Source organism: Desmodus rotundus, chromosome 6, assembly GCF_022682495.2.
Source record: "Desmodus rotundus isolate HL8 chromosome 6, HLdesRot8A.1, whole genome shotgun sequence".
NCBI classification, from domain to species: domain Eukaryota; kingdom Metazoa; phylum Chordata; class Mammalia; order Chiroptera; family Phyllostomidae; genus Desmodus; species Desmodus rotundus.
In genome coordinates, this window is record NC_071392.1 from 90,264,008 (window position 1) to 90,281,858 (window position 17,851).

Here is a 17,851-nt window from a genome sequence, read left to right on the forward strand (position 1 = left end):
GCTGGGTCAGCACCCCCCGACAAAGACAAAGAATTTGCTTGGCCTGCGCATTAGAGGTGTCGGCTCTATAAGCCCTCGAGGGGCCGCCCAGCCTGCGACCCAACCCACGGAGCCCCGGGATCATGGAGGTCACTGTGCCTGAGCCCCAGCCACCACCCAAGGCCTCTCTGTGTGTCTCTCTATCCCTCTGATCCCTCACTGCAGCTGCCCATGCTGAGCCAGGACCACACACTCAGGGCCCGCTACACCCCCTCTGTCCTGGGGGATTGCTGATCCCCCCTGCCCCACCCCCACCCCAAGGTCTGCCCCTCCCCACCCACGAAGCCTGCAGGCACTTTCTCCCCGAGTTACCCTGAGGGCAAAGAAGGCAGCCCTTGACCTCCCTGCCTGCTGCTCTCATCTCAGCTCCCAGCCCCACCTTGAACTTTCTGCCTCCCCGGCCCTCATCCCCCATCCCCGCCCGGGCTGGCCCCCACATCTCCTGCCAGGTCGTACTCACCTCCCACGTCTGATCCTGCTGAAGGCCTTGCCTGTCCGTCTCCCCCTCCCCATCCCCCCAGGGATCAATGCTCACTCTTGACCCATTTGTGGCACCTGTCCCTGACTGGAACTGCCCACTTGGTGGGCCACGGTGCTCTGTGCCCAGACCCCCCCCCCCAGTCAATGACAAGGACCCCTTTACAGGAACACGTAGCCCCACTCCAGTGTGAGACTTTCTCGGGCGCGGAGGTTCCTGGCCCCTAACAGAGGTTCAGAGATGTTTTGGGGAGCAAACAGCCAACACTGGGGCCATGGGATGAGCCGTCCCCAAACTGCTGGGGGGACAAGATGTGTACATGCAGAACGACAACCCTGGAGGTTCACTGGGGCCCGGACCAGCTCTGAGGTCGAAGGAGAGCTCGTGTTCGCAGGGGGGGCCCCCCCGGAGCTGCACGGAGCTAGGGGATGGGGCGGAAGTGGGACTGTGGGCAGCAGTCGGAGCTGCTGTGAGGAAAGTATATTTTTATCACCATTTAAGAGATGAGATACTTCAGGGCTGGGGAAACGAGGTCACGCAATTCTTGGGGCACAGGAAGGTGGGGGCTGAAAGAAATAGTAATACTTCTCCTCCCCACTTCTAAGTTCTCCTGGATGGGCTAATAATCCAATTCACAGAGACAGAGTAACAGGAGAAAAGCAACGTTTTAGCACCAGGAATTCACAGAGGCACACAAATCACAAAGACGGTGAGGCAACGCTGGTATAAAGGCCTTTTCGGGCAAATTAGAAAAAAGCGGGAGGGAGGAGACGGGGTTACAGATTTCAGAAGTGAGAGCGGGCGACTCGCAGGCCGGTAGTTGAGGAGGAGCGGAACGTACTTGGCAGGAAAGTTCTTGCCGGGCAACTCAGAACCACTGAGGCACAGAGGGTGTGGACATGTGAAAAGGGCAGACAAGGAAAAGGGCGGGGGGGGGGTCTCTTCCCTTATTTTCCTTTAAAAGATATTTCATTTTTATTTATTTTTAGACAGGGGGGAAGGGAAGGAGAAAGAGAGGGAGAGAAATATCAATGTGTGGTTGCCTCTCGTGCACCCCCTACTGGGGACCTGGTCTGCAACCCAGGCATGTGCCCTGACTGGGAATTGAACTGGCAACCCTTTGGTTGGCAGCCCATGCTCAATCCACTGAGCCACACCAGCCAGGCCCCTTATTTTCAAATAAGATAACTTAAGCCTATTATTATTATTATTTTTATTTTATTTTATTTTTAAATATAGACTTGCCTGGCCCATGTGGCTCAGCTGGTTGGAGTATCAGCCTGTGTACTAATTTGGGTTTGATTCCCAGGCAGGGCACGTGCCTAGATTGTGGGTTCAGTCCCCAGTTGGGGCGTGTGCGGGAGAGGCCACCGATTAATGTTTCTCTCTTTCTGGAATAACTATATATATATTTAAAACGTTTAAAATACACTATTTTCTAGGCTCGTTTTCAGTTCACAGCAATACCAAGCTACAAGTACAGAACGTTCCCATACCAGGAAAACTCAGCGCATGTTGAAACCCACTGAAGAATACTCTGTGTCTGTGGGTGGGTTGTGGGACAGCTCCCCACTGCGAGTTGCACGACATCAAGTGTCCCTGCGCCCTGCCCACAAAGGCCTGCCCTGTGTCACTCTGACAAATGGAAACTCCCTCACGTTTCCAAATGCCGCCCCCCAACCCCGCCTACCCTGCACTGGGCCAGTCCCACCGCTTTGGGGTCTGAGTGAAAGAGCTGGGTGAAGCCTATGCTCACCTCCACCTCCACGGGGTGCAGCAGGGGGTCCCCGGGGGCACCCACGGCGGATCTGCGTCCAGCTGGTCAGCGTCAGTCCGCTCGCACACCGTCGGCACGGGCTTGTGCCGCTGTCGGCGGCTTCCTCCCATTCTTTGCCCGTGTTTTCGGAGTCTTTCCTTACTGATGGGTACGTGCGTGTGAGTCACCTGTTACCTGTTCCCTGCTGTGTGTGCCCATCGGAAGGACCGCCTCCCACGCTGCGGCCTGGCCCCGTTTTTGCTGGTTTCTTGGATTGGGCGCTTCAGAGCACGTGACTAGCGTGGGGCTCAGCGCTGTCCTCTGAGGCTGCCGCTCCCGCTGCCCCAGCTACCGCAGGGTGACCACTGGGCTGCACACCTCTCTCACCAAGGGTGGAGGGGGAGCCCCCCGCCCCGGCCCCGCAATGGCGCCCTCAGGAAGGGTGAGACCCAGGCCACAGTGGCAGGACCAGGAAGCCTGAGAGAGAGATACAGCCCAACAGCCCCACCCGGAGCTGGGACCTGTGCCAACAGAGCGGGGCCTCCTCACGTTGGGCCTCGAGCCTTCGTTCCAGAGTCGTGGACTGTGCGTGCTGGTCCTGGGGTCCAGAGTATGCCATCTCTGTCCCTTCCCACCTCCTTTGAGAGGGTTGCCAGAGCACTGGGCAGAGAGGCACCTGACTGTGTCAGGGTTCCCTCCCTTTCCTAGGGAGCCCCCCACCCCTACTTTCACACCCCCCTTCACCCTGAGCCCTGTCAGGCCTCCTGTACTGCGGCCAGCAGCCACGATGGCCTTGGGGCCAGCCTGCCGTGAGGCGTGACCTGCACTATCCCCTAAGCCCCTTGGGGACCCACCTGCTCTTACAAGCGGTCCAGGGCCAACAACGTGGAAAGAGATAATTCACACAGACATCTGTGCCTTTCTCAGACTCCAGGGGGCGACAGAGCAAACCGGTGGATCTGGTCCCCCGCACCCTGCTCCAGCCCCTCTGGTGGCAGCGTGGAGCAGCACCCCGCCACAGTGGCAGCTGTCCAGCTCCGGGTCACATTGCACGGGGGCAGGGCTGCAGGCACTACCCACCCGCTTCAGAAAAATGGCTGGGAAAAACAACCCTAACATTGAAAACAAAATTGGGGGGCTGGGTAAAAATTGGGAAATTGAAAGTTTTGCGTTGGAGCACCTGAATCCAGCTGGAGAAACATGCATCATTGGAAACAGTCTGTTTAGTTCAAATTAAGTGCTGTTTCATCTTGAGGATGGAGAACGAAGGGGAATCCAGAGCCGTGCCTGCTGGCCCGGGGGCAGGGCAGGGGTGAGGTGAGGGCAGGGCAGGGTCAGGACGTGGCCCCCATCCCTCACCCCACAGCTGTCCGCCCAAGACCCTTTCTTATTCACTCCAGGGGCTGCATCTTCCCGAGGGCGCTGTGGAATCCAGGCAGAGCGCCCCCACCCCGCACTGTCCAGCAGCATCACCGTGCACTTGTCCAAACTGCAAGGTCTGGGGCTCTGTGCAGCCCAGACAGACTGGGCTGGAGTCCGCACCAAATCCCCCCGGGCGGGCCGCTCCCACGCCCCTACAAGCGTGCACGCCTGTCTGCTTTCACATGCACGCAAACCGCCTGCGGGGTGGTCAACTCTTACAAAATCCCTCAGCCGTCGCCACAGGCAGGATGATTGTGGCCCCCACCCCAAGTCCCTATGTTGAAATCCCGCTCTCCAATGTAGAGGGTGGGGCAAAGGTAGGTTTACAGTTGTCCGTCTGGAAAATAACACAATAATTAATCAATAATAATACACAAATAAACTCCGTTTTCACGTACCCACCACTGCAACCCTACTTTGCCCCTCCCTGTGTTAGGCCTTTGGGAGGTGCTTAGGCCACTGGGGTGGAGCCCTGATGAGTGGGATCAGTAAGTACCCTCATAGAAGGGACCCCCAGAGAGCTCTCTCGCTCCATCCGCCACCCAAGAACCACATCTACGAACCCAGAAGTGGGACCTCCCCAGACACCGAGTCTGCTGGTGCCCTGATCTGGGACTCCACGGCCTCCAGACGGGACTCCTCTCGTTACCAGCCACGCAGCCTGTGGCGTTCTGTCAGCACAGCCTGAACTGAGAGCGCGGGTCCCAGCTTCTCGTCCCAGCTTCTCGGCACACCTGTCTCCTCCCATGCACACTCAAGCGTTCAGAGCGGAAGTCACTTGGGTTCCGTACGCACGAGATGACCAATGCATTCCGGTTTGCCGGGGACCATGCTGGTTTGAGGGGTGGCAGCCCCTCACTGCAGGACATCCTTGTACTAGGTTCCTGCCATGGCCCTGGCAGAGGACCACAATGAGGGGGTTAAAACAGCAGACGGTCCCCCTCTCACGACAGGGGAGGCCACAGTCGGAGATCCAGGGGCTGGCAGGCTTGGTTCCTTTGGAGGCGCAGAGGGAGGGTTGGTCCCACGCCTGTCCTAGCTTCTGGGGCAGTTGTCAGCCCTTGGTGTTCCTTGGCACATGGTGGCGTCGCTCTGATCTCTGCCTTTGTCCCCACATGGCCTCTGACCTGCAGCTGTCCCTCTGGGTCCCAATTTCCGCTTCTTGTTAGGATGCAGTAAGGGTTAGGGCTCATCCGACTCCAGTATGATCTCATCTGAACTTGACCTACATCTGCAAAGGCCCTGTTGGGGGTTGAGACTTCCACATAGATATTTGGAGGACACAGTTCTACCTGGAAGGGCCTGTCAGTCCCAGGCAAGTGGGGTGGTGGTCACCCTCCTACAGTTGTCGTCACGGACGCACTGCCACGCACCCCTTGTTCTCAGGGACTGTTGCCTGAGTCCCCGGTTCTATGATGTGGTCCCTGAACCACAGGGAGTCAGTAGCTGACTTAGCACTGTTCCCTCCATTTTGCAAGTTCACACAGGGCTCCGGCCACAGGTACGGAAGGGGTGGCACTGGGAAAGACGTCTGTTGTGGGATGACAAGCCCCCCGCCATGCCAGGGCTGGGGAGGGAAGGGGAGGGGGGCCTTTCCTGCCACTCCAGCTGCCCGCGCCAGGCCGGCCCTCTGCATAAACCTTTTAGGGTAAAGGTCACGACACATCAACCCCACGGCCAAGCCACATGTAACAGAGATGACCACGCCCAATTTACATGGGTGCTTGGCTAATCTGATAACGGTGGGGCAGGAGGAGGGAACACAATGATAAGCGATACCCTGAGAATCGTTGGCTGGCCAGGCGGCTCCCCAGTGGAGCAGGCAAGCCTGCCGGCTGTTTTGTTTCAGTCAGTAATAAATCAAGGGGCGTGGCTCCCCGGCCTTTCCTGGCCATCAGGGAAAACTGGGTGAAAGGTCTTGATTGTTGAGACCATCATGCTTCCAGAATCCTCTGCTATTTCTTGAGAAACTTCATACCTTAAAAGTAGAATCCAAGGCCCCTTCCTAGGTTGTAATAGAGTGTGGAAGCTGGAGGACGCTCTGGAGTCGGAGGAAGCCTTCAGATGAAGCACTGACCGCCCTGCTTGGAGTCTGCCTCTTCCTGACTGGGGCACAGTCCCCTATTCTGCAATAGTGTTTGATGAGCAGGTGCAGGACCGAGCTCAGCAGATCCAACCGTGACCTTCAGTGAATCTGATGTGTGACCTGCGCAGACCCGCAATTTTTATTACCACGCAGATCAGCATGTTGATACCTTGGGCCAGACTAGAGTCAGATTGCTTAGAGACATAATTCTTTCTTTCTTTTTAAAATTCTCACCCTATGTTTATAGATTTTAGAGAGCGAGAGAAACAAACATCAATGTCAAAGAGAAACACTGATCGGTTGCCTCCCACACACACCCTCACTGGGGCTCAAACCTGCAACCTAAGTATGTTTCCTGACCAGGGATCGATCCAGCAACCTTCTGGTGTCTGGTGTATAGGATGATGCTCCAGCCAACTGAGCCACCTGCCCAGGGAGGGGGAGGTAGTTCTTTTCCATTTTAAAAAGGTTTTATTTATTTATATTTAGAGAGCAGGGAAGGGAGGGAGAGAAACATCAATCAGTTGCCTCTCATACGCCCCTAACCGGGGACATGGTCCGCAGCCCAGGCCTGTGCCCTGACCTGGGATTGAACCAGCGACCTTTCAGTTCATGGGACGATGCCCAACCCACTGAGCCACACCGGCCAGGTCTGGAGAGGTGATGCTTGAGTCTGCATCTTGCCTCTTGGATGTGTAGCTCAGGAATAACACAGCAGCCCAGTGGCAATTTGACTGCCATTGGCGACACACAGCTGTGGAGGCTCAGGGAGCTCTGGAAAGCAGGGGAGACCCCGACACCAGGGGGAAGACCGCAGACTGGAGACCTGGCTCGGCCCCTTTTCCTCAGGACGCTGACTTTGCATTTTTAGGGCTTTGGGAATAGCCAAGGCTTTCATACTTGGGGCTATTACAACCACGCCTGGCAAAGGCATGTCTTGGACACAGGAATCAAGACTGGGGTTGAAGGGAGTCGCCCGAAGTCACACAGGAGCTGCAGAGTTGGGACCACAGATGCTATGTTCTGAGTCTTAATCCACGGCTCCACTTAATGTGGGCTTCCCTGTAGATGTCGGGGTGTCGGGCTCATGGGCTGTGTTCAAACATGGTTTGTGCAAACAGCAGACTAAGAATTGGCAGATCTCTGGCCGCAGGTCCCCGCGTGGAACACGGGGACACTATGTTCGCCCTTGGTTTCTTTTCATTCTGTCTCCAGAGCAGACGGTCCCTGGTCATTCTAGGGCGCGAAACAATAGTTTTCCTCAGGGTAAACTTTTCTTTTTGTCTTACTGTAGAACTTTCTCTTCTTGGTGGAGGTGAAGCGGAGAGAGTGGTGCTGGGATTTTCTGAGCAGCGCTGCAGAAGGCGCCCTGGTCTCCTGCTGGTACAGCCTGGTGGCGGCGTCTGCTGGGGGGACCATGGTGGTGGGACCCCAGCAGCTGAGCCCTTCTGCAAGGCCGCAGAGGGCCTCTCCCAGAAATGCTGCGGGCCATCCCCGTGGGGCCCCGGTGCAGGGGGCAAGGCCACAGCCTGCTCACTTCCCAAATGGGGCCCCGGTCCCCGGGAACGGGACATTTTCTACAAGAAAATTCAAGTGGTATTCTGGAAAATCTCCATTCCCTGTGCTGGAGGGAGCTGATGAAGCAAAAGTGTCTGAGACAGATTGGTGGTCGCTGCCTCTGGTGTGGTCAGATGTAGTCCAGTGACACTGAACACATGGACCACAGCTGATAAGTGGTGGCACGTGCCTCGCTGTGTGACAAAACCCAGGCCTCTGGCAGATGCTCGGCGTGGACAGGAAGTTTGGATTTCGCTGTGATTAAAGTACTTTAAAGCAAGGGAGGAACATCAAACCAGTTCTAAACAGGTCCACTTGGGCTGCAGCGTGCGTGCGTGGGAAGGTGTGCTGCCACAGCAGACCAGTTTGCAGGGGCGGGGGGGCGGGGGGGGGAGAGGGAGAAGGCAGATCAAATCCAGGCTCGGCTCTGGAAGGTGGGGCCCTTAGATTTTATTGGATTGGCTGGATTGGAGGGATGAAGGAAGAGGAAGAGAATGGCTCCCAAATCCCTCGCTTTAGTGTGTGGTGGAGAATGTTTTCCTGAAACGGGGTCTAGGGGAGGCTCAGGTTTTTGAGGAAAATCAAGAATTCAATGTCATCATAAACTTGAGATGCCTACACGACGTTGAGACAAGGTAAGGCTGGAGCCCACAGAAGTTGGGGTGGGAGACACAAATTTTGGTCACCAGGTAACAAGGCAGCGAAGCTGCGCGACTGGATAAAATCAAGGCGGGGCATGGTGAGGAAAGGGGTCCATGTAGGGGAAGCTAAGACTGCCTCGGTGAGTGGGGAGGCCAGGAGACTGGTGTCATGGCAACAGACTTCCACAGAAAGCAGTTACCTGTCTGCAATGCTACTGAGGAAGGGTCAGGAGTGACGCTTGGCTGCTGTGGCTCAGTGGGCTGAGCGCCAGCCTGCGAACCCAAAGGTCGCTGGTTTGATGTCCAGTCAGGGCACATGCCTGGGTTGCGGGCCAGGTGCCCAGTAGGGGGCGCTTGAGAGGCAACCACACATTGATGTCTCTCCCTCTTTCTCCCTCCCGCTCTTTCTCTCTAAAAAGCAAATCAATAAAATCTTAAAATAATTTCTATCTGGTGACAGCCTTAAATAAATAAATAAATAAAATCTTCACCACCACCACCACCCAGAAAACACCTACTGGATTTGGGGATGATAAATTCAGACTAGAGCCCCCAGTGATGCAATGGGGGATGGGGTGGACTCGAGAGGGTTGAGTGGATGGGTAATTCAGTTTTAGCAAAATTTCATCACGTTAATTTAAATTTGTGTAATTTGCATTTATTATGAGCTGCAAAGTAGTTTTGAACATATCCCTAGTTTTGCACTTAATGTACTTTAATAAGTCTTAAGATTGCATTTATGTACCATCCAAAAAAGTACCTTTTATGACACCATGCTTTGTCACTAATTTTAGACTCATTTCCTTTTCAAAAATGTTAACTGTAAGAAAAGTCTCAGAAATGATGAAATACAGTATTCAGTAACAAACAATGGGAGTCAAACCTGGCAGTTGCAGACAGCAGGTCGGCACCCTGGACAGCGCCTGTTTGGCTGCTGACCTGGAGCCGTCACTCACTAGGCCCCTCACTCGGCCCCCTCACGTGTGGGTAGGGCAGTGTCTCCTTCACAGGGTGCGCGAGCGAGAACTCTAGCAGGGCACAGGGGTAACGACTGCCCCATCACTGGGAGTCCCGAGCCGCCACACCATGTCTCGAAGCCATAACAAGCTGAACCCACCAGGCAGTGATCAGCGGTCTGGTGGGCAGGACCATGGCCCAGGGGAGCAGGACCAGATGCACCGGTGGAATCTCCCAAGGCTCGAGGTCAGAGGCATGCTCTGTAGGGGTGCAGATTTCTGTTGTTCACGGCTGAGAATAGCATCCAGCACAGCAGGTGCTCCGAAAACACGTGAGTGTATGGGTAAGCCCCCCATGTAGGGCAGGGGGAGTGGCTGGCCAGCTTGCATTACAGCCTGAGCTCTGCCTTTGGGCCCCACTCCCTGGCCCCACCCAGGGGGGGAAATTGTCTTCCAGGAAACCGTTCCCTGGGTCCAAGAAGGCTGGGGACCACTGATGTAAAGGAGTATCATGCCACTGCCAGACAGGAGGTCCGGCCCCTAAAGGGACACATCGTGACAGCAAACTCGTCTCTGAATCTGCAGCTGGAGGTTTGCACTGCATGGAAGAATTCTCCCAGTGCAGTAGCCCACTCGGATGACCGGGGCGGACTGCCTGTCCGCGGCCCTGTACACGGAGCGTGGAAAGTGTCAGGGCCGAGAGTGAACCGTTAGTAAGTGATGGCACTACACTGTCAAATTTACTTTTATTTAAAAACTGAGTGTTTTGTGGAGGTTTTCTAGGGATCTAATTTCATCCTGGAATGACGAGACAAACAAAAGATCCAAACTAGTGGTGTGTTCTAAAAACAATTTCTCATGAAAAAACTAGTCATAAAGCAAAACTGTACTTTATTAATAGTAACATTTCCTAACGTTGGACACAGCCCTGTGAAAACTGGGCCAGGGACGCCACTGGGCGTGAACTGACTCCCAGTGTCTCTCAGGTCCAGCTGCCGTGGACACCAAGCTAAGCACAAGGAGGGACAGTGAGTGTCTGAAGCGTCACCTGCCCTTCAAGCAGCTGAGCAGACAAGTGGAGGGGGGTGGCGGTGAGAAGGCTTGGTGGGGGACCACAGCAGCCCCACCCCACAGACCCCCAAGGCCACTCAGCCACCCCGATTCTGCTCCTGTACCCGGGTCATCAGTCACTGCCACCTGGTGGGACAAGGGCCTCGCACGCCTCTGCCCTGCCACAGCCGCGTGCCCCACCTGCCCCTGGGATCCGAGCTGGGCCTTCCTGAGGGCTGGGGGAGCAGCGCTCACAGGACGAGGGTTCCTTCTTGAAAAGCCACACGAGCAGCACGAGGCGCTGAGGTCTGCAGCTATTTTATTTACAAGTATACATTTAACAATGAAATAAACACTGATATATGGAAGCCTAGTTAACAGTAGTGTAACAATATGCATCTTTTGATGATTACATTATTTTAAACAACAAACTACACTTAAAAATTAATGCCGATAAAATTCTTGGTCATAATATTATTAAGAAATACAATATATAAATTGAAAATATGATTGCTTAGAATTTGAAAGTGGAAGTGAATTCATGTGGACAAGTCAGAGTCCAACATAATCTGAGAGGGGCGGGCGGGCGGGCGGGAAAGAGCTCTGACCCAGATGAGACCTTTCAGGTTAACAGAAGGAAAGCGAAGCCGAGTTTGTCTCCGCCGATCACCGATCACCGGCAGCCTGCGTCTCCGCACAGGGCGGGTCCCAGTGTCCTCGGCCCAAAACGGGTCACATCATCGAGCAGGAAGACTTTCCTTGTGAAGCAGCCCCATCAATTTTTTCTGCCTCCAAAATTATCCTCCTAAAAACGTCAACAGCAGTCTGAAAGACAAAGGAAACCATGATGGTTCTACAGCGGGAGCCTGAGAAACACCCTTGCCCCTGGCTGGTGGGCCAGGAGAAGCCGGCCACCCACCCTGCAGGCCACCCCGAACCCCAAGAGCGACCTTCCTCTGCCCCCACTCGTGCTGGCTCCGCCACTACCGGACCTTAGAGCAGAACTGACCCCCTCTCATGCTTTTGATCTGCCTTCACTGGTCACCACAGGGAGCCCACGCAGTCCTGGTCCCCATCTGCCACGGCCCCCACAGTGCCTCTGGGTTTTCAGGCCCAGTAGCAGCATGGCCCCTTCTCCCGAGGGCTCTCATTTCCTCCGGACACCCCTTCCCTGGAGCCACACGCCCCAGGAGAGCCGGCACAGTGGGGCTGAAGGGTGGGCACGCTGTCCTTATCCTCACCGCCCTCCTCGGGACCGTTCCCCCGCCTGCCCCCCTCTTAAAACCCCTGGTGCTGACTCACACGGAGAGGAGAGAAGTGTCACCTTCCAGCCCTGGTTCTGAGCCATACACAGACTGAGTCAACCACCCCACCATCCGGAGCTGCGGTCCTGCCTCCACACCTCCCAGGGACCCCCAGCCTCCCGGAGCGTGCGGGCAGCCCCACGCAAGCCCTTCGCAGGAGGGGCACTGCCATTCTGGACAGGAAGTCCTTTCCAGCTGAACAACAGGCAGAGTCAGTCCCTGTCTTTTAAATGCGCTCATGGTGGTAACAAAAACCCCGCTTTCAGAAGCCTCACCGGGCAGTCCTAGACCTTGTCATCACCAACCACCTCCCCAAGCTCGAGTGTCCCACCACCCCACCTCCCTTCCCACCCTCAACAGCCCCAGCTCCACAACTCCCGACCCCACAGGGACCGGCCTGTTTGCTCTCAGGCCAGTGGAGACCCCGTGGTCACCACTGCTGTCACGGACGCTAGCTCCCTTCTTGACCAATGGCTGCCTGCCCAGTGCCGACTCCCACACAGCCAGTGATGCCCAGGGAGCACACTGTGACAGGTATCCCTCCCCTCCAGGACCCTGAACCCAGGGGACCCTCAGAGCCAGCCAGCTCCATGTCCCACCAAGTCACCCCCAGTGGGTGACTTTCCCTTTCCCTCAAATATCCACAGCCTTCACCCTCAGCGGACTGGTCTGTTTCACACATCACCAGAAAACCAGAATCGCCATTCAAAAGAGGGCCCCACGCACGCTGACCGCTGTGCCGACCGTGCCCTCGGATGCGGGCTCAGCTACTCTGGCCCCTTCTCTCCGGCTGGCAGGAAGCCGAGGCCAGCCCCAGTCTGATTGAGGCCACGGGCTCGCAACCTTCCCTCTTTGTACACCCCCAACTCCTGTCCCATGGCTCCGTAGCCACGCCACTTACTTCATCCTGAAAGTCGCGCACAGAGAGCTTTCCGAATGACAGGCACCGAACTCTCACCGAGGACATGGCGGGGCTGGTCTGGCTTTCTGATGAATGTCAGAACTCTCCCAGCATCTGTGTCACCTGACTCTGTCAGAGTTTACTCTCCCATCGAACTGCGGGGCCAAGTTGGGAGGCCCCACAGCAAGCAAACCCAACTGCGAACACCCCACACTCCCCGAGCGGCCGTCACGCAGCATTCTCATGGATGCGGTAATGTCTACTGCGGTGCGTGTCGCTGTCAATGAAACTCCACTGGGGAGAGTTTATTTTAAAATACCAACTTTTTGGCAAGTAACACAAATCACAACAGGCTGCACTTGAAAATTCATCGATAAAAAACCTGAGCAGTTCACAGGAATTGGCCTCTGGTCATGTGACCACTGTGTGTGTGTGTGTGTGTGTGTGTACACACACGTGTGTGCACACACATGCGCAAACCACATAAATCCCCTCCCCCCGGCTAAGCAGACACACGGCAGTGAGCTTCCCGTGTGTACTGGAAGAGGGTCGCTCACAGCTCTGCGTCGCGGCCTGGGGTTTCTCCCCAGCTGCCCAGGAGGGACCCCTCGGCTCTGGGCCCCCAGGAGTGCCAGAGCAGGGGTGGAACACTATGTGACATACCCAGCGACTCTCTGGACAGGGGTCTCATGAGAACGTGCACACCCCCATGCATTACGTCACGTGGGGATGACAAGCGTTTGCTTGCAGGACTCACTTCGGGTCTGATGCGGCCGCTGCTGAGCCGGCGGTGAAGCCAGAGCTGTGGACCCAGACGGCGGGCAGTGGACGCCTGTCCTCTGAGCCCGTCGGTCTCAGCTCTCGCGCACCATCCCTCTTCTGCTGGGGATCTGAAAGCAGAGTGCCGCCCCCTAAAGGGAACTCATAGGTTGAAGGGCAAACCTCTCCAGACCCTCATCAAAACCCTTGGCCACAGTCCACTGCAACAGAAACCAGAGGAGAGGCCCGCACCCGAGACCAGACCAGCAGTCGAGGAACACATGTGAACAAACCACTATTGGCTGCTCTCAAAAACATCAACTACCCGGAGGCCACGCTTCCAAGGCGGAGCAGCACCTCTCCCGCGCAGGAGGCGGGGTCCCTAAGGTGCCTACACGTCCGAGGTGGCTGATGGAGTAACAACTGCTGGACATGCGAGCAACGGTAACACACGCTGCCCGGAGGTCACACACCTACACCAGCAGGCAGACACTGCTGCCAGTGCCCCTCCACCGCGGCGTCAGACGGAAAGCAACATGGTGACGCCAGCGAACAGGACCACAGGCAGCGTGGGGCCAGCCCCTCAACAAGTGCGCCCGGCCACCTCACATCTTATTCTGCCCGTTTTCGAGCACACAGAAAAAACCGCATGAGAATCACCTACCCACGAGCTGGAGCCAGCCAATTCAACAAGACCATCAGTAGTTTTCGCTCTCTCCATCTGCCCGTCCCCTCACCCCACTTGAGAGGGGGTCGCTGACACTGAAACGTGGCCCCTGTGCAGTCCGGCCTGCACTTCCTAAGAGCCGCCACCGCGCAGAGCCTAATCGGCACCGTTTCCCCAACACATCCAAAACACGGAGAGATCTCCCCAACCCGCCAACGTGTGTCACACCAGGAGCTCCGGGACCGGGACTGGGACCAGAGTCAAGCAGGCCCGCGCAGACTCTTCAGTCCAGAACTGCCCCCCGCCACTCCTCAGCCAACTCGAGCCTCCTGGCACTTCGGCTCTGCACATGGTCCCTCTTCCACCCCAGCAAGTATAGACTGACTCCCGTACCAGCCTTTGGCATAAAACGGTAATATACGTCACAAGGGCAGCATTTCCTTTACTGTTACTGCCTCGTTATCCCACAGATACGCCAGGCCCCTTCGTGAGAGCAGCACTGACTAAGGAAGACATGCACAGGACCGCCCGGGGCGGGGGTGTCCGAGCCACGGCCCAGCACGAAACCACAAACTGACTTAAAGCACCATGAGGTTTTCTTTGCGGTTACATGTCACAACGTCACATAAACGTACGTACATTTTTGCTACTTGTAAACGTGCATGGCTTCGGTTTCACAGCAGTGTGTATATAAATATATAATGTATAGAAAAATATAAAAAATCAATGATATTTTGTTACTTAGATACATACACTTTCTATATTAGTGACCACAAACCTGGGACCTGCGCGACAATTTTAAAAGATTATTGAAAGGGCCGCTGCACAATCAGGGTTATCACGTGAGGACTGTTTTGCTCATCTGTGGTGATGGTCTCGTGGAAATTATGTACGGACCGTTTTTTGTTCGTCAGTGTTCGTTAGCGTTTGTGTATTTAATGTGTGGCCCACGACAGCCCTTCTTCAGCGAGGCCCAGAGATGCCCAAAGGTTGGACACCCTTGTTCTAACGCAACCCACAGCCGCTGTAGGAGACAGGAGCGACGCACACTGCGCAGACATGCTAAGAGGGCCTCAGGCCTGCGGCTGGCGGGGTGCTACCAAGTGAGCCTGAAAATACCTACTTGATTTTCTTTAGCAGACGATTCCAAAAACGCTGCGTTCCAAGATTCTGCTAACGCCTTCCCTTCTTCGTAACTGATCACCCTGAAGGAGAAAGCACATTCTCATTAAAGAGCTTTGTTCTCCACTATACACTACATCTACTTGGATTTATGAACAGGCCCCATTTTTATGACGTTTTTCCTCACGGAGCAGATGTGTGCTCTGCTCTGTGTCATCGGCCCGGGTGTGATGCAGAGGAGCACGTCGTTTGTTTTTATTTTTCTTACACGGTACAACCCCCTTCAGCACTCCCAGCCCACAGGCACGGAGACTGGGAAGTGGCTTAAGGCTGCAGCTCCCGCTGGTGGGGGTGCCCTGGGAGAGGCCCACCAGGAGGGCCCGCACGGACCCCTCACCATGCCGCAGAGGAGCCCTGTCACAAGCCCGACTGGGGACAGGACAGACACTATCTTACAGATCGCCCTTGCTCCGGCAGTCCCCCCTGCTCACACCACACAACTGCATCTCCCGACCCCCCACCATCCTAGAGCGAGGCGCGCACCAAGGCCATAGGCTGGCCTGAAAGGGCCCACGGTGCACAGGCTGGGGCATCCGGCCAGCGGCCTCCTCCCTCTAGACTTAGACTCCAGGGCTGGGGTCCCATCGCTCTAACCCTAACCCCAGCACTCAAAAAAGGATTTGTTGAGTAAATGAATGCTACCATTGTCTTTTTAGAGACTGCTTTACACAAAAGGCAGAAAAAACTAAAGATAATTCCCTACAGTGCGGGCAGGTGAGAGTGTGCGCCCTTGGGCACACTCACCCCCCACCGCTGTGCAGAGCACAGACGGGCTGGAGCTAGACGGGTTCCTGCCACAAGAACGAGAATGAAAAATGGACCTTCAGGGACTCAATCAGTTAAATTTAACTTTATAAATCAGCCATCACTCAGAAGCCACGTACCTTTCCATATGTAGGTCCTTCTTATTCCCGACCAACATAATAGGGATCCTGTAACAGAAGGGAACAAGGCACAGTGAACCAGGCCGAGCCAGCGCTGATGTACGGGAGGTACTATTGGAATGAGCGCATGCGACGAGAGGAAACGTTACTACTTACTGCACCTTCCCCACCATATCCAACAGTTTGCCGTGGATCACTTTGATCACCTCAAAACTGCAAAAGAAAATGTATGGGATCAGACCCCCAACTTAGTGGTCACGTTTTAAAATGTTTACTACACAAAGTTTCAGTGAGAAAAATAGAAAATGCCACGATTGGTGATTTTAACGTAGAATAAACTGCGCACACAGCATTCCTCCACTTTTCCTAGCAACAGCTCACATGCACATGCCCTCAACAGGCCCCCGGCGAGGCCGTTCAGAAGGAAACAGGCCTGACATTTAACGGCGGAGTCTAACCCTGGGCTGACCAACCACACAAACAGTTTTAATCTCTGAAGAAACATTTGCAGAGCGTTTTTTAGCTGGTGGGACCCAGCGGTCAGCCCGGTTCCACGTCCACGTGGTCAAAGCACAGAGAAAGACGGTCAGTTTACCCACTTCCTGCTCAGTCAGCGGGCAAGCTGAGGCTGTGGCCCATCCCTGCCCGTCTGGCCACTTGAGGTGAGAACACGGAGTGTTGCAGTCCATCAGCATGAGAGAACACTGATCAGGGTAATGCCGTCCCTTCGCCTGTTTGCCCCACGGAACGTTATCTCAGTAATTGAGGCTAGCTGTTACGGATTCCAGCCTAGTCCTTAGTACAGGTCCATGCTACCTCTGCACAGCAAGTAAACTCAAGGAAGAGAGTTGAGTCTTACCTTTTGATTGACGTAACAGAATACACAAGAATATAACCATTGATGTCTATGGAGTATGTCTGAGGAAAGATGGAGTATTCATCCTGTGTAAGAAAAAACAATCACATTTGCACAACATGCAATCTTCACGCAAAGTTCCTGCATATTTCCTGGTCAAAGAAACCAAAGTCAACAAGAAGTGGGTTACAGTATCATTCTAGAAACACGGCCTACACACGCAAGACTTATTTAAGACTAGCTTGGGGGTGATAACGTGCTGTACGCCCATATTCAAAAATGAGTCTAGGCGAGCCCAAGACTTCTGGAAAGGCCAACGACTTCCCTAAGTCCTGGGAGAAGCGGTCGGCAGGAACGAAGGAAAAGTCCACGGGTCCGCGACTTCCTTTATGGATGAGAAGTCCGGAATCTCCTGGACCTCACAGAAAACGCCCAAGCGCTAGTGGTTACTCCACTGACCCATCTGGTTTCCTGCACAAAACGGCTGCACTGTACTTGACCCTTTTTCCGCGTGGGAGTCACAACATCCGGGCCCCGACCTACGGGTCACTGGCCGGTGACCACCAGCGCTGGAGAGAGAGGAGGAGAGAAGAGATCGCCACAACACTCTCGCTCCGAGTGCGTGCCCAGGCCTTTGAGGGTGAAGGGAGTCACTTATCGAGCAGGAAGGAGAAACGAAGGTGCACAGCACGCAACGGTGTGTCAGTCCCCCGCCTTGTAAGGCTTCCCGACACCCCGCTTTCAATACAGAATTCCCGAGCACCGCTGCACACCGCTGTCCAGCACGGACACTGCACTCCCGCTGAAATCCAGCTGTCCGTGTGCCACACACACCCGGCACCATTACAGGAAAACCACGGCAAGTCACGCTCATATCCAGGAGCTGTCTCTGTGAACTCTGCGTTCCGCAGCATGGGTGTAACTTGGGTTCACGATGACCTTGAATTACTGACCTACGGTCACGTGTCTTTTAAAAACAAGAAAAATTTACTTTTCCTGATGACTCTGTGACGTTGTAAATGGCAGTCATTAATCAGAAAAATAGCACGTCTACATTACACAGCTTACTCACCTGTGCAAAATAAAGCCTTTGTTTTTGTTATCAGTACAACTTTTATTACGTTGAATTCATTTTAGTGTTGATTTTTAAAAACAAACTGTTAACGGAATGACAGATCTTTCTACCACTATTAAAAACAAAATTCCAAATGATTTTAGTCACCAGCTCAGCTACAGTGTATCCAAAGTTCAGATTCCATTTCCCCTGAAGGAAGATGTGGAAATGAGGAAGAGAGGAATCATATTTGAGAAGC

The 17,851-nt window shown here is 54.7% G+C and overlaps 1 protein-coding gene across 2 annotated transcripts in view; it reads right to left on the minus strand.

Moving 5' to 3' along the window:
• Positions 1 to 10,287: 10,287 nt before the first annotated feature.
• RHEB (Ras homolog, mTORC1 binding) overlaps positions 10,288 to 17,851 on the minus strand; it is a 37,011-nt gene continuing 29,447 nt past the window's right edge. For both annotated transcript variants that reach the window (XM_053926330.2, XM_053926328.2), the window contains 5 exons: positions 16,542 to 16,624; positions 15,839 to 15,895; positions 15,683 to 15,730; positions 14,740 to 14,821; positions 10,288 to 10,810 (listed from right to left, as the gene is read on the minus strand). In XM_053926330.2, coding sequence (XP_053782305.1) covers positions 10,718 to 10,810; positions 14,740 to 14,821; positions 15,683 to 15,730; positions 15,839 to 15,895; positions 16,542 to 16,624 — 363 coding nt within the window. In that variant the 3' untranslated portion in view covers positions 10,288 to 10,717. The remainder of the gene's footprint in view (positions 10,811 to 14,739; positions 14,822 to 15,682; positions 15,731 to 15,838; positions 15,896 to 16,541; positions 16,625 to 17,851) is intronic.